Raw genomic sequence first — 17,044 nt, 5'->3', positions numbered from 1 at the left:
CCTAGTCCAGTCTCATGGAGACTCCACAGCTAATGGTGCACAATTCATAAATTTTCACTAATTTGGTTTGGTTCTCTCTGTATATTTCCCCATCATGATCTTGATGCCCCTTGCTCACAGAATTTCTCTTTTCTCTCCTCAGCTGGTCTCTGGAGTTCAGCCTGGTGCTTGGCTGTGGTTTTCTGTATCTGCTTCTACCAGTTATTTGGTGAAGACTCTTTAATGACAGCTAAGGTATTCACTAATTTGATTACTGAAGTACACTAGTTTAGGCACCCTCTCCACTATAGCCTGTAGTCTAAGATAGGGTCATCCTTGTGGATTTCTGGGAGGTGAACAATTAGGGAGATGTTCATGTTCTCATCCTTATGGAGGACTGATGTTGCAAATAAGGGACTGTTGGAGTGAATTTACCAACTTGGTGCCATGTAATAATATGGTGTTTTGTCTCTCCCTTCTGCTCTATCATTGACCATGGAGAGGACAACAGAAAATTATCTGAGAAGCCAGATTGCAGATGCTGCCATCCTCTTCTGCATCTTTGCACCCACAGAACTGAGAAAATACATTTTCTTCTCTCTCTCTCTTTCCTCATATTTATTATTTATTTATTTATTTTGTAATTTTTTTCAAGTATGATGCTTTGTTGAAACACATAATCATATATAATCTCATAATTTTATTTTGAAATACTGACCTGGGGTAGAGGGGAGAAATTAGTTTTCACCTTGTCTCCAACATTTCCCAAGTTAAGCTGATATTTTCCTACACTACCTGAATTTTACTACTAATTTTACTACTATAGCTATTGACTTTAAAAATTCATTGTTACAGACTATTGACATTGGACTTCGGGGTGCACCAGAACTTGAAGTTAAGACTCCACTGCTGGAAACACTACAGGCATTAATCACAGGACATAGATAAATCAAATGTGTCATGAAAAGATATTTTCTCCATACTGACTAGATTTATACTGCAGAAATACCTTATTTAGGTTCATAGATGGGAACAACAGATGTTTCCTCCAGTTGTATTCCTGTGAGCTATAAATGACAACCAGTGTGGCAAGATGTAACCATTGGTGCAATAGTGCTTGAATGTCATGGGCATGACTGTCTTATTTACTTGGTATTGTGACTAGACACAATGACCATGGAAATTCATAGAAGAAAAAGTTATTAGGGCCTTACAGATTCAGACAATGAGTCCATGGCCATCATGGCAGAGATCATGGCAACCGACTTGCATGCAGTTGAGAGCTCACATATTGGGATAACAAGCATGAGTCAGAAAGAAACCTACCTCAAAGTTCATCTCTAGTGACACACCTCTTCCTACAATGTCACACCTCCTAATCCTTCCCACACAGTTTTGCCCTGTAACCTAATGAAGCATCAGAGCTTATGAGTCCATGCTCATGAAAAACACTGCAGTGATGAACCACATTCTCATTGGAATTAAAATCAAACCCACAAGAATGAAAGCATTCATCACAGTGTAAATCTGAGGCTGGCAAATTCACAGCCCCCCACCAGGTGAACCTACCACAACTACTATGATAAATGGTCAAATCACACTGCCCTCTGAATTAAAATCTCTATACTCATAGGTTAGTGAGCACAGTCCTCATCAGAGAAGTATTCTAATGCAGGAAACTGTGTGTCACACTAGAAGCTGTTAAAATTCAGAGATGTAGAATTCACAGGCATAAATGTGATATTTATATTACACCTTCCTCTGAGTCTTAGAGACCATTCCAGAAGAGGGATGGACAGATTTTAAGATCCAGAGGTCATGGAATGCAATAAAGTACTATTGATTTTATATGACAGTACTGTTCCATTTAGGAAATCTATAATCAAACCAGTCAGCATTCTAGCATGGAAGGGAAAGAACTCACTGGCCCCTCTCCTAACTCAGAAGCTGTTGACAGTTGGTGGCTTCTAGAGGAGGAAGAGTCAATTTTCCTTAATGTGACGATGCAATGGTCGGTCGAGCAAAACTTGTTGGAGAGCCCTACACACAGGAGAGAATGGGCATGAAATGTCCACCCCCCCAAAAGGCAGCAAATTGGTGCAGGTGAGTGTGAGATCAGGCAGGATTTGGAGAAATGAAATGGACAATGTAAAAAATAAACTATGCTCATGTGTGAAATTCTCAAACAATTAAAACATATTATTTAAAACTTCATATTTTAATGCTGTTAAAATCCGCATGAAACCTTTTTATATTTTAAAGGAAAAGTGTGAGAATTCACTGTCAACGAATATGCAATGGAAGTCATTGTCACTGCAATTCAGCCCTGTGTGCTGTGGAGTAAGAGTTTGGCTGCAGATGATGGGTGGGCTCAGTTCATTCCCGTATGTTTTTCAACCATTTTCATAATCTCAGAAAATGTGAACTACTGCTTTGGGTATGTTAATGAGGCCTTTGAAAATGTTTCATCATCTTTGGGGTAAAGGTAATGTTAATTATCATTTCATTTTCTTTGTATTTGGGGGAGTAAATATCTTAATTATGAAGTACTGGTACCTAAATAAATCATGAATAATGGAAAGTCCTGGGACTCAGTTACTTAGTGTTAAGAAGATTCATTTTTCTCTCTACCCTGTGGCCCTTACAGGACAGAATGTTACATTTCAGCACTAATGTGAGCTAGTGACAGCTGTATTTGTTCAGGTGAAGCATCCTTAGCGCAGCAAGAGCAGAAAGACAACACCACACTGTTCTAATAAGCAATCCATATGCCCTGGCCAATGAGATTTACAAAATTACAAATAGAGGCCACCCTTCCTTGTAGAATCAGTCTAGTGACTGACAAATAAAGGAAAGAAGATGAATTTTACAAAATGATTTTAAGAGCTGTTTCCTATGTAAAGTAGAACTGCATGAAGTGTTAATTTTCATTGACTTTTATATGAAATTGTAGTGAGTATTCTTTCTGTTTGACCCTTCTCTTAGAATGTCCAACACAAGTAACACTCACCAGTGTAACCCTCAGGTAGATAGGCAGAGGAGCCTGAATCCTGATGCATTGATGTGTATTCCACCTGTTGTTAGTCCCCCATCACAGCAGAACCCTTTACCAGCCTCCACACTGAGGTCGGGGGAGAAGAGTGCAAGCCTTGTGCGCTTATGTGCTTCCATCTGCAGCTGTGGCTCTCATTGCAGATGTTAGGAACAGAGCCAGGGTGATGGTCCCTGAATCTCCCTCAGCATGCTTGAGGAAGAGAGAAAGGAGGACTGATGTGAGTTCAAGGCCAGAAATGCCCATGTAGTAATACCTTGTTCAAAAATCAAACCAGATATTAGAAATGGACAAAATGATGGTTAACTAAAGAGTTGGATGTTCTGGATACTGAGAACCAAATGTTAAGAATTCTTGTATGATTTGGGCACTCTGTGTACTAGATGGAACTTAACATGCAATACTATAAACAAGTTCTTTATGTTCCCGGAGCCTTTAATTGTTTTTTCACAGTAAATTATATACATCTCAAAAGATTCATTCCTGACATTAACCAACTATCCATATTATTTGCAAAAAAGTGAAAATGATTTGATATTTATGTAGATAATACAAAAGCCGTGTTAAGTGCATTTGAGATATGGGGAAACAGTTGAATTATATCTAAATCTAATTAGGAAACTGAAAAACATATTTATAGGATAATTCCTGGCTTTCTGGAGTCTGACTCTGGTACTCAGTACTCAGATACCCATATAAACCTGAAACAAAAGGCCAACCAGCTGCTGCAATGGTTGAGAAGTGAGCGAGCTTCTACGTTACTTTTCTTCCAGATGAAGGCAGCGCAGTAGGGATTGGTTTAAAATGAGAGATGGGGTTTGGGGAAATGTGTGGGTGACATGGGGTTGTAGGAGAAAATAGAACATTATATCCTGGGATGTCAGCTGCTTTAAAGGCTCAAGGTAATTCTCCCTGTTATCACAGAACCCCATGCCCAACCCCATGTCTGTGCATGTGTCATCTTGGGAGAAGGGAGCTCTAGGTGTGGAGACAAGAGTATGGAAATTCAAGTCAAACACAGGAACACTGTTTCACTGTTTAAATATACAATAGGAGTGCCTAACCCAGCCAGTCTTCCATTAAATAGTTACAATTCAAACACAGGAAAGTTGTTTCACTGCATACATATTACAATAGGAGTGTCTAACCCAGCCAGTCTTCCATTAGTTACATTTATAATTTGTAAAATGAAAATAAAATCACACCATTTGCACTATCCTTCTTGTTCTAAGTGTTAGCATTTTCCTTCTCTCTCCCTCTCTCAGAATGATGATGGCATATTTTCATTATTGACAGATATTTATAGAAAAATGCTTAAATTTAAACCTATAATAGGCTGTGCCTGTTCAGTGATGCTTGCATGCATGTTTTCAGGTCTGAATATTAGGTATTGGATAACCTGGTAGGGGATTTATCTCTAGGGACAACCAATTCTCCCTTTATCAACAATGCAATTTCCTATAGCTCCTTGTCTCGGGACCAGTCCTCATGAGTTTCCCCCACCTATGTCCAATGGTATTCCCCTTGTTTCTGTCTCATTTTTGACTCCCATATTTTGTGTTTCCATGGGTACAGTTTCCATGTCATTTCTACAAGACGCATTCCCTGTGTCTATGAGTATCAATAGGGAATACGCCAACAAATCTGCCACCTATACCTCCCCAGATCAACAGGATTAAGTCCAGAGTTGCAACACACCAGCCTTCCCTCCTCTACTTGAAGGAGAACAGCACATTTTACTGTTCCTTGGACACGAATCTGTCTGTGACCATTGTGGCACCATGCAGAGGTTATCAGTGGGGGTCCATTCATCTTCCTATGGAATCTCACTGGAAGACCATTTCCAGATGCCTGGTGTCCTGTGATCCACACTGAGCCTTCCCTTACTCCTCTGCCTCCCAGACCTTCATCAGCACCTCTCTAACAATGGGTGATAATCTGCTTTTTTCACTGGATGGGGCTGGGAGCTAGCTGTCCTTCCAATTTAGAAATTTTATCCCAGTGATTTTATAACTAGGTAAGGGCTCCTACCTAGTTGGCAACTTTCGCCAACTTTTTGTTTTATTTTTTGAAAGACTCCAACAAATGGCAAAGATACAAACCATGGACAGAGGTGCACTGACCTTCAGGATGAGGTCTGAGCATACAACGTGCTGTATACATGGAGCTACCTGTACTTCCAGTTTGTGAGCAACCATCAGAGCCTGTTCTTAAGTAGTTCAATGTTAGAAATATAGGGAAAAGATCAAAATAAACATTTCAGGATAAACCATGTAGTAGATAACCTTATATTTATTGAAAACTATATACACATTGTTAGGGCAAGACATGTACAATAAGACTGATGACTGAAAGGATTCAGATCTGTATTATAAGAGATCTATAAAAATCAGGTTATAATTCTGGCTTCTTGAAGGTAGGCTCCAGTGAGGGGTTAAGGAAGTCTAGGAACGCATGTCTCATCTTTGAACATGCCAACAAACATTTCTCCAGAGGAGGAAGTTCTGGGTTTTCCATTATACATTTTTATTAAAGTTGTGTCTGTACTCCGGGTTCATGACATTTGTAATCCAATGGGTTATTTAATGTTTCTAATCAGGTTAGTTTGAGCACCTATGGGAGGCTCAGAATCCTGAGATGTCAGGACATGAGGGTTTGGACTGCACTCTGGACATTTGTGAGGTGATGTCACATACCAGACTACCAACTCTGGCCATTATAGTGATTCCAGGTTCCTCAGAGGCTGTGGCATTGGCCAACCCACACAAGATCATTTGTCCCGGATCTCTTGAAGACAGCCTGGCATACAATGCCTCCGGGGTGCAGCCCACACACCCATCATGGCAAATCTGCCCAGATTGTTTCTCTGGTGCGACTCATTTAATGAAGGCTGGGTTTTGTTTTCCTGGGTCCTCTGAGTTGAGCATATCTCCTATATATGATAAAGAGAGGATGTTGCCCACCACCCTTGAATTTAAATGTGACCCAGGCTTCTTGGTGGTAGGTGAGCCCCCAGCTTACACTGCTATCAATTTGGAACCAGTCATCAGCTTAGAAAGCATTCTTCATGCATTTAAAATTTTTGGTGAATAGAGTCAAGCCTGGGATAAAAATCAGGTGAAGTCACTAGAGGGCTATGTGCCATCTAATCATTCTTGATATTAAGGCATGACCATGTTTTCCATCATTAAGGAGAGTGGGTCCTTCTTTCATTTGAGGCCATGGAGTGTGGTTCTGGCTCCCTTATTAAGAGCATAATACTGTGTCATGTAAAGAGAGGGTGCGGCCCACACATCCTTGGGTTACATTAAAGTTTACATTAAAATTTAATCTAGACCCAGGGTACTGGTAGTCAGGGACTTGGCAGGGCCCCATTGATGTCACTTTAAGGCCTTTGCCCATAACATCCTACAGGCAGTCACCTCATGGTGTTATAGTATGTTAAACCTTCTTGAAGTAGAATACGTCCTAGTTCAGACTCAAGGTCCAACTGCTGTTCTTGATTTGTGGTATTCCAGATTAAGACCTAGACACAGAGAATTTCCTGGGTATGGCACACACACCCTTGATCCCAAGCTGTGTCCCTGTCATTTCACATTCAGGTGTGATCCAGCTTGAAAGCCATAACATTGCCTTGATACATTGGATGTGACAATGTTCCTTGTGTTGGGAGGATGTGGGTACAGCCCACAGTCCAGAGTGGAACCAAAAGGAGCTTCCAGATCAACTCCTTATTGACTGGAGTTCATAAGCTTATGATCTGATGTCACTCATTGGTGAAGATTCCAATTGTCTTGGTGATCATGGCATGGCCTGGGTCACAAATGAGGATACAGTTTGTCCAAAAAAATAAATTGGCATGAAGATAATACCTGGCTTCAGACCAGGTCATGGTTATTGGGGTGTCCATTTCCTTTGATCATTAAGGTGAGGTTTGGTCCCTCTAAGGCCAGGCTCCTTCATGGTGGGATTTTGTCCTGGGTTGGATAGAAAGTGTGGCCCAAACACCCTTGAAGATAATATGGGCCCAGGCTACTTGGGGTTCAAGGAGCTGCAGATTTCCTTTGAGGTCTATTTATGGCTTGCACCTGAGAATAATCAGGTCATCATCAACATCTGAATCTAGCATTTTCTTCCTGTAGTACCCTCCCATGAAGGAATGTCACACTTATTTACAATGAAGGGTAGTCCTCTGTGCATCTAAAGGATGCCACGCTAAGGCACTGGAGGCTGTACAAATTTTCAAGGCCTCTTTCTCTGGTTTGTATATGGTGTCTTGTCCCTTTATGCCATACATGGCCATGCTCTCTGAGGATCTCTTTCTGGTCCTTGGATTGCAATTCTTCTGAAGATCACATCTGTCCATCAAAACCCCCTCAGACACTGAATTGTGCCTTCAAAATCCCCTTCCAGAAACATTACATTACACTGGTGTGAGATCACTTCTTCACCTAAAGAATTTTCTGCAGTCACTTACCTGAAATGGCTCCCTGCTCACATTCTCCTGTGTTGAAATCATTGCCTACTCTGACTCTGCTGACCTTAGATATAGGGCACACCTTTAATGATGACAGTGACCCTCATGTGAGGTCACAGAGGCCAGGCCCTACTGTTTGAGAAATCTCAAAGGCTGTCCAGGCACATAGGTATATTTTGGGGTAGTACTTATGGGAAGTATCTGAAGGCAACTTTTATGACCATTTCATGAGAAGAAGCTCAGATCCATGCCTCCTCTTCCTCTAGGGACATTTACCTCTGGGAAGAACAAATCTAGTGGGGATGAGGTATGCATATTCAGCCCATGTGCCAAGTGTAATTCTTGGTCTATCATTTCCAATGCTCTGGTTATCAGCAAGTTTCTCTAATCATGAAACTTGGAGTGTGCCATCTGCTGGGTACCAAAATGATTGATAAATTTGTCCTGCACCCTGTTCCTTCACTGCCATTAAACACAGCTTGAGGTAGGATTGGCCAGAAAGCAAGATGTCATGAAATTTCTCTACCTGACCCTGCAATGGGAATCAATGACTTCTGAGAATGTCACTCACTGGATAACAGCACAACAGCAGAACTTCATCCTGTACCAGTCTGCAATACAGACTGGGTGTGGCCATCCCTTGGTCTCATTGTCTGATGAGTTGTGGGTGTCATCTTCCTGAGTCTTTATTTTGGCAATTTCATGGCACACATCCCACTGATACTGCAATTTTTTTCTACTGCTATAGCGCAGGTCCTATTAAAGGTCATCTCAAGGACCACATTGTGTCTCATACATTACACCCTTCTACTTTTCAGTATAACACACTGTTTAATTAGGCCTTCATCCCAGGAATCCTGTATGTATTTTTCTTATGCATAGCCCAAACTTCACTGCACACCTGCAAGCAACTCTTTCTGAATCTTGGCCCACCCCAGTAGACACTGAGTTCCCTCACATCAACACCACAGCCTTTACCTTGGCAATGAGCTATGATATGAGGTAACAGAGACTTGAGCACACCTCTGTCCAGTTTATTTCTCTGGGCCTGAGTGTAGCATGAAGAACAACCATGTTTTCCCAAACTGTGCTGAGGACTCTGTCCCAGCACTGTGGAAGGCTTTCCCTGTGGTGAGTTCATCTTATTAACAAAGCCTGAACATGAAGTTACCCTGTCTCATATAACAATGTACATATTGGTAGGGAAGATATGTGACAGCATTCAATGTCCCCTATAACATGTATGACATGAACATGCAGGCAGAAGCACCCACACAAGCACACATACAAATTGCAAATGTACATAATTACAGAATTAGAGGGTAGAGTGCTTTCATAGTGTTTCCTCTGATAGTGACATTGATGTTTGTTTCCATATTGTGACAACAGAGTACAAATGAAAACATTGCTATTGCAAGGACTGGAGTCTTCAGGGAAGAGCAGATGACAGTTCCCCGGGTGCCTTTCCTACCTTCCCTGGAGAAGCCATGAGTACTGGTCTAGATACACCTGTGCTGCTTCATCCCAAGGACTCTCTTCCTGGTGAGATGAGGGGTTTCTCTCCCTGTGGTCTTGAGGGACCAGCACCACTGCTATAAGATGTCTGATCCATGATCTATATAATTCTTAGGATGATCTGTCATCAGGCAGGAACATTTCAATGACCTCACTATGTTTCATTCTCCCCATTTAAGGCCTCAGTGAAGCATTACCCCACACTGACTAAGTCACTCACATGATAAATTTCAGGTAGCATCCATCCCAGAAAACAGCCCAAGCTTACCCAGACACTTGGGCCTGCTTTGAATCCCATCCTTCCTTTGTGGACTCTGTGTTGCAGACAAAGAACACTGATGTTACCATGGCAGAGATTTGCCTGTGAGGTCACAGAGGGCTCACCTCACTTTATTCTGAGAATCACAAAGGGCATCCTGGCCTCAGTTACCTTTCAGCTTGGTCCATATCTATTCTCTCCCAAACTGTGCCAAACATCCTTGGAAACACATAGATTCCAAGCTGGAAGTATTTCAGAGATGCTTCCATGGGAATCACTTACATACATCTTGTGACAGCCCTCAATCTTTTTTTTTTTTTTTTTTTTTTTTTTTGGTTTTTCAAGACAGGGTTTCTCTGTGTAGCTTTGCGCCTTTCCTGGAACTCACTTGGTAGTCCAGGCTGGCCTCGAACTCACAGAGATCCGCCTGCCTCTGCCTCCCGAGTGCTGGGATTAAAGGCGTGCGCCACCACCGCCCGGCTTCCCTCAATCTTTTCTGAGGTAATTGCATCCTTGAGAGGAGGCACACAGTTGACAATATTGCTTCCTCATCTCAAATGTCTGAACCCACACTTTGCCTCAGCATCTCAGATTCTCCATAAGCATCATGGTTTATTACTGGCACTTACCTGCAAGGTGCCATCTTCTGCCCCTTGCATCTATCTCCAAATGTTACCATATCTCATTTCCTAATTTACATCTGCACCACTAATCTTTTAGCTTATGGTGGGTGGTAGGTTATTAGCTGAGTGTTAGCCTGCAGGGCCAGTGGCCCTTAGTTTTAGAGGGAACAGTACAAAAATAAATAGATCAATAGTGAATAAATATACAGCTTTCATGAACCACAATAAAATGAATTGCAGACAGAACCCAGTGTGAGGTACAGAGAATCCCGGGAGCACCTGCTTTTACTTGTCCTTTACTCAATGGACCTACTACCTGAATAACTGTGTTTGTGAATAACCATTCTGTCTAGATATGTTTCAAGCCCACTGTCCACATGCACTTGCAATTTATGAAGTGTTGGGAGCTCATTCTGTTACCCTTCTCTGACCTGGGACTCTGTCAAGTCCATGCTTTCCCTGTGCAGGGGTTGCAGTCTCTCATCCACCAGGTTTCTGGTGTTTCTCATGATGGGGTAGTGGGTGTAAAACATGACTGACACCCAACACTGAGGATTGATGGGCACACATGGCCACGGGGCCACTGTGCATTCTCTGTAGTTATTCAGAAGGTTAGAAAGTTCAGTGGAAAATTATGTAAAGCTTTAAATCTTGCCTGAATTAGCCTGGCTCTCTCTTTGGAGACCAAGTGTCCAGCTTCTGGCATGAAGATATTTTAGGAGAGTTGCACTGTGTTTTTGCATTCAGATAGGCTTCCTTGAGCATGAGTACCCCATGGATGTCATTGTGGGAAGTCAGAGTGCCTGATGGAAGGACAGACTTTTACAGCAGGTGAAGGAGTAGCCATTGTTGCGTCCTGAGTCTGGCCATGTGCTGTCTCCTGCACAGGCTCATTTTGGCTGTAGCTGGCCATCTGATTTTTTTGCATCAGTATAGAATGTGGGAACTCCAGAAATTGGCTTTTGTCATACAACGTGAGGAAGGACCCATTCAGTTCTCTTTATGAATTCTATTCTTGTGCTTTTGGGATAAAAGTTGTTAATCTCTCCCAAAAAGTTACTGCAGGCTCTTTGCCAGTATTCATTATCTTTCCATAGTGAGAAAATTTCTTCATTAGTTAAAGGTACTACAATTTCTGCTGGGTCCATTCCTGTCAACTGGCAAAGTCAATATTTTTTTCTAGAATATTTTCTAGAAAATTTCTAGAATATTTTCATAGAGCTACTGTATGGCATAGGGATATTGCATGCTCATTGTAAGTGGCTTATACATTTCTATCAATGAAACATCCCTCACCAAGAATCTGATATTGGGAGATCTGAAAATCTCTGGTCTAATCCTGTTGTTTTAGGATGTTTGCTTCCTCTCTCAACCATCTTTTCCATTGTAACTGCTGGATGTATTCTAGAACAGCTGGGAACTAGAAAGGCACCTAGGGCTGCCTTATGAGTCACCTGGTTAGAGGGTGGTTGACTCACATACCACATGAGCTGCCTGGTCTACAAGTTCCCTGCCCGGCTACTGTATGCAGCTGGTCACTTGAGCAGGGGTCAGGTCCTTCCTGGGGGTTGGGCTGCACAAGTTCTGAAGGGCAGAGGAACTCACCAGCAGCTGCCCTGGTACTTTAGGGTTTGGTCATGCAAGTAGCCCCAGTAGGTACGCAAGGGGCTCAGAGTAGCTCTGGGGTGCTAGCATGGCTCACAAGCCTCTGAGCCAACTGCTGCCACTGCCACAGAGGCTGCGGGCAGGAACCGCAGGGAGTGTGGGGTCTTTTTGTCACGTGGGTGCTACTTATTGCAATCAATCCACATGAGTCTATTAAATGGATAACAGTTTATTAAGATGTAAGTTGAGGAAATAAGCTCACGATTACAGAGCAGAGTAGACAGCAGAAGTCATCCTCTGATCTGACCAGGAGCAAATCCCCCTCACAGACAGGAGCAGGGAGAAGGGGCATGTGATCCTTCTTCCTTTCCTTATAAGAGTTCACATGCAAGGCAGGAGGCACCACCACCTTTGGACCATATGGCCCAAGGTTATGGGCAGAGCAAATACCGCTACAAATATGTGTGTCATTTCCTTAGTGCATCCACACATAAATTTATTTATATCAACTCCATTACACACACCTAAGCCAATATAGTGTCCTTTGCTTTTTGTTCTGTCTCTGGGTTGAACATCGCAGATAAATATGAGTCCATGGCTTAGCATCAATGAGAAATCATAACTTGGCTATTAGGCATCTGACCACAAAAACAAGCCCTAGACTACCTTTAGTTGCTTGGTGCTTCTAATACGACTGGTGTGGGCAGGTTAATTTTAATAATAACAATAGCTAACATATGTCAACATATTTCTAAAGTCATTTACATACATCATTTCATTTCCATGACAGAGTGAGATGGATACTTGCATTTTGCAGTGGAGAAAATCAAGGCATACTCATTCACAAGTCCCAAGTTTCTTGTTATAGAGTCAGAATGTGAACCCATGTGGTATCCTTTGAGAAGCTGTTATGCATAACTGCTAAGATTTCAGTCTGTATAACATTGCTCATGTATGTGTTTTCAGGGCTGACAATTTGTACTGGATAACAAATTGGTGTCTTTTCCCTGGAGGAGACTGTTTCTCCCACTTTCAGCATCCCTTTGTTGTCTGTAGTTCTTCTTCTAGGGTTGTATTTAGGAATATATATATATCTCCATGTAATAACTATTAATGGAAAAAGAGGCCATAGATTTGTAGATTTGAAGGAGGGAAGGAAGAGGTATAGGAGAGGGTTTGATGGGAGGAAAGGGGAGAGAGAAATGATGTAATTATATTATAATCTCAAAAATAAAAGGAAGAAAATTAAACAAGAATCCCATTTAAGGTAAAGTAGTCAGGAAAGGCCTAGCTAAAAAGACATCTTGACAGAAACAAATAAATAAACAGAAAAGGTATCTAGCTGAGATTCACAGTAGGAAAGCCCATTGGTGACAAATTGGCCTGGGTTGTATTCAGGGGAGAAACAGGAATCCTCTTGGTACAGCAGAGAACATCAAAGGATTGCTGCTCCACACTGTCCTTCATGCATTAATCACATGAAGGAACTGTGTGCTCTTTTCTGTAATGGCTAAACTGAAACAAAAGCATTCAAGGGCTCATTTTTCTCCACCAATACTTGTAAACTGAAGTCTTTTGGGTAAAAGCAATTTTAAAATCAAAATAAATAAATATGTAAATATAAATGCAGATATAAATCTATTCCTGCACATTCCATTTGTTTTTCTAAGGCAAAATATTATTGATAAGTAGACAAAATGTGGCTTCTTAATTAATAAAGTGAAGTGCTGACTTTGTGGGCAGTGTCTTTATGTTCCGGCATATGAACAAACATTGTCCTAGATCTTAGCAGGGAGATGCACATGTTTCATTCTTCCTTAATGTTTCACAGTACTGAACTGCAGAACTGAGTGTGAAGTACTCTTCAACAAAGATGTGCTGATGAGTGTCACTTTACTGAGGAAACTGAGGGATTGGAAGCCTTAATTACAGTCTCACAGTATATGGTAAAGGCTCCACCTACTGCTTGTTTGTATTCTATTACACAGACCCTCAGCATCTGCTGGGTGAGGCAACAGTTCATGGAGATGTTAAATCTCTGGACTTAATAGTCCCCATATTGATTTGTCAGGTCTGTCATGGTCAGGTTAGCATATGCATAAATAATTTCCTTATGTTGAGAGGGGTAGCTGATTTTGCTGGGGTTGCTAAAACTGGTGGCTTTCCAAAAGCATTTGGCCATATTTTTAGTTGGTACTTTTTGATGTCCCTACCTTAACGCAATCTAGACAACAACCTCAAATACTGGTAAACTAATGCTTCTCTTGTTTTCTTCATTAAAAAATAAATAATGAATATGACCAACTGTTCAGGGTTGAAGGATCTCCATATTGTGCATTTTCCCATATATTTGAATGTCTTCACAGTAAAACTATATATATATATGCAAATATAGTTTTAGAAACGATTGTTGTTTCCTTGTAAGCATGAAGACTGAGTTCCAGTGCCAGAAGACTGCTACAGAAGCAAAATGTGGTGTGTGCTTGTAATCTAGTGTTGGAGAGACAGAGACAGGTGGATGAAACTCCATGGCCCACTGGACAATCAGGTAAATGTAGGCAAGTGAGAGACTTAGGTAGCCTTTTGGTATTCACATGCATGCATAGAGATGTGCAAGCACACATGAACATTCTCTCTCTCTCTCTCTCTCTCTCTCTCTCTCTCTCTCTCTCTCTCTCTCTCCCTCCCTCCCTCCCCCTCTCACATACAAATACACACATAGTAATTAAACTGATAAACATTTCAAGGGGCTTGAGAACACTGTCATTTATAACTCCAGGAGCTCACACGTCTGGTTTATAATTTGTGGCTCCAGCAGGAGCTTAAAGGAGAGCATATCTATTTCAGGGTAAATTAGTAGTAAAGCAAAGGTGAAAAATTGTTCACAGTTATGTACTCACCTCAACTGTACTATCCAGGTGGAAAGTCTGTGAATGTAATTCAATTGGAAAATTCTGATAGGTTGATCATAGCCTTGCTTCACTTCACTGAAACACATGAGTTAGGCTTTGTTTTGTTCATGTGCGATCTTTAGGCATTTGGGTCCCAAAGTCTTTTTTAATTGTTGTTTAATTGCTTAAAAACTTCTTACCTTCTGGCTAATCTACATTTTGAGAGTTCTTTTTTGTTTTTTTGTGCTATTTTCTATTATTCACGGTTGTTACTGATGCACATACATATTTTAACACAAATATGTGTATATTTTGAAAGAAAATGGAACCAGAGAAGTTGCTAAACTTTCCAGTTTCTATGTGAAAAAGAGGAAATATGTGAAACAAGGATGGCATATTACTAATAGTTAGGAAATATATCTATCAGCACTTTAGGGCCTTTCTCAGTCTGGATGCCTAGCTTTGTTATATGAATGCCCCTGTTAGTTAGGTTGAGAGTAATAGTCCTTTAAATTCCATGGATTAGCTCAGCATGTCTGTCTTCTCTCCTGTCCAAGGCTGGTCATCTTTTTTTCTCCTCCTGTGGGCATACTGTTTTATTTTATTTGTTGCCATTTCTAGTCTTTTCTCATCAATGCTGCCTCTATATAACTCACCCACCTCTCACCTGATCTACCCATTTGCATCTTTTTATGATCCCCACATGATTGTTTCATTCATTTTTGTATGCTTTGTTTTGCAGTTATGAGGACAGTACTACACACAATATTTCTTTTGCTTTTCTAAGGTTTATATCCTGACATTGTTCTGATCAGTTTTTCCAAAGCAATCACATAATTGGACTGCAGAAATGATTCTTAGGCAGTGGAAATGGAATTTCCATTTAAAAAGTATTCCTTATGAACTAGCTTTGAATTATGATTTAATCCTCATCACAATCCTAGAAATTGTCTTTTCTTATTTTCAGGAAGTCAAAACTGAGACACATTTCCCTCACATTTGCATGATTGGTATATGACCAAGGTGGAAGCTGAACATTGATCTGACTTCATGTTAAAGACACTCATTACATGTTAAGGGTGCCAGATTTCCCTTTAGAGCATTTGAGAACTTCGTAGTTCTTGTGCCTCTGGAGTGGGTTACAAAGGGAGCTCTGAGCTGCAGGAGAATGATGTCTGAAATGCTGGAGCACCTGAGACCCTTTGGAATGCATCTTTAACCAATAACAAAAATGAATTTCCTCTTTTTCCTAAACAGATGCCCAGTTAAAATTAACTTGAAATATTGACGTGGTTAAAGTTTTAAATACCTTTTTTTTTCCCTGCACAAAATATCAACAATCAGTTTTCATGGTAATCTTCCCATCATACTACAACATAACAGACTGTGATCATTATCCACTGCAGGAAAGATGCAGTTGTCAAAATGACCAAGGAAGTGTCTCCCGTGTTGTTAAAATTCTATTTATACCAAGATGAATGTGGCAGTCTAGACCAGCAGTCCCAGCACAACAGAGGCTGAGGTAGGAGGAAAATTCCAAGGACAGCCTGAGGTTCTGTCACACGCACACACAACACCAAAACAAATGTATATTTATAGTGCCTTATATATCACCTTTGGTTTGTAATCATGGCTCAACATATGAACAGAGTTTGTGAACATTTTGTGCATATTTGTGGTTTTGAAAGAATAAAGACAATGATACTGTTAAACATTGTAGAAATAGCCTGGTATTTACAGGAGAACCACCTGGGCTTCATCCTCACATTGTTGCAGGGCAGGAGTGAGGTCTGTGTAATCCCTTCACTTTCTGGTAGAACCTTTTGTTTGGTTATAAAGTTGTAGGGTTGAACCAATGACATATATAGCTCTTTCAATTTCAAGGTAAATTATTGTCCTAATGAAGCAATCATCGAGAAGAGATGTCACACAAAAGAGGTTCTGCATGCTCTGAGCTGCTGTTTTTAGTAAATTAGAAGTAGCCTTTAAATCAATAATAAACCAGAGGGCAGAGCTGCCATGTGTGACTGAAAATGGTTCTTGGTCTTAATTCGGGTCACATTTCTAATACTTCAGGGTGGTTGAAATGGTTCTGGTGCCCCAGTGCCACACAAAACTCACATCACTCAAATCATTATGAAACCCTCACAGATGTGGACTGGAAAGATTTTTTCCATGAAGTCAGAAAAATGAATCTGTTTAACGCCTTCCAGCTGGCATGCTTAAAGGCTCTGCATCTCATTGGAGACATGTTCAGGTTCATTTCGGCTGATGACGGATAGCTCCTCTAAATGTTACTTGAGACAATATGAAGCAATTTTTCTCTCCTAGTGATGAACTCGGAGAGGAGGGTTGACATTAAAAAACAAGTAAATAATATTTTTGAATAGAAGAAAAATGCTTCATTACAAAAATGCAAGGCCAAATTATATCATCTTTTAAAAAAGGGGAAAAATAATTCAAGGTCAGAATACAAAAAAAACCAGAAGGCCAATTACACATATGCATATGGTGTGCATTCGTTAGGACTGAGGGAGTTAACACCTTCATGCCCAGTTGGTTTAGGTCATGCTATTTACATCCTGCTGTTCAGAAAATGATGAAAAAGAAATAGGCCGCCTGCTATCACTAAATGCCAGCTAC

At 40.9% G+C, this 17,044-nt stretch overlaps 1 protein-coding gene across 4 annotated transcripts in view; it reads right to left on the bottom strand.

The window, feature by feature from the left end:
• Nucleotides 1-9,347, bottom strand: part of LOC143273854 (uncharacterized) — a 91,076-nt gene extending 81,729 nt beyond the window's left edge. For 2 of the 4 annotated variants that reach the window (XR_013052077.1, XR_013052080.1), the window contains exons 1-2: nt 9,292-9,347; nt 2,990-3,223 (exon numbers count right to left, since the gene is read on the bottom strand). Coding sequence is in view for 1 of the 4 variants with exons in the window: in XM_076574181.1 (XP_076430296.1) it covers nt 9,244-9,321 (78 nt within the window). In the remaining 3 variants the exon portion in view is untranslated. Of the gene's footprint in view, nt 1-2,989; nt 3,224-9,243 lie in introns of all 4 variants that reach the window. The other 2 variants (XR_013052078.1, XM_076574181.1) reach the window with 2 other exon arrangements.
• Between the last annotated feature and the right edge of the window lie 7,697 nt (nt 9,348-17,044).

Source organism: Peromyscus maniculatus, chromosome 6, assembly GCF_049852395.1.
Source record: "Peromyscus maniculatus bairdii isolate BWxNUB_F1_BW_parent chromosome 6, HU_Pman_BW_mat_3.1, whole genome shotgun sequence".
NCBI lineage: Eukaryota > Metazoa > Chordata > Mammalia > Rodentia > Cricetidae > Peromyscus > Peromyscus maniculatus.
This window is presented reverse-complemented; position numbering and strand designations above follow the sequence as displayed.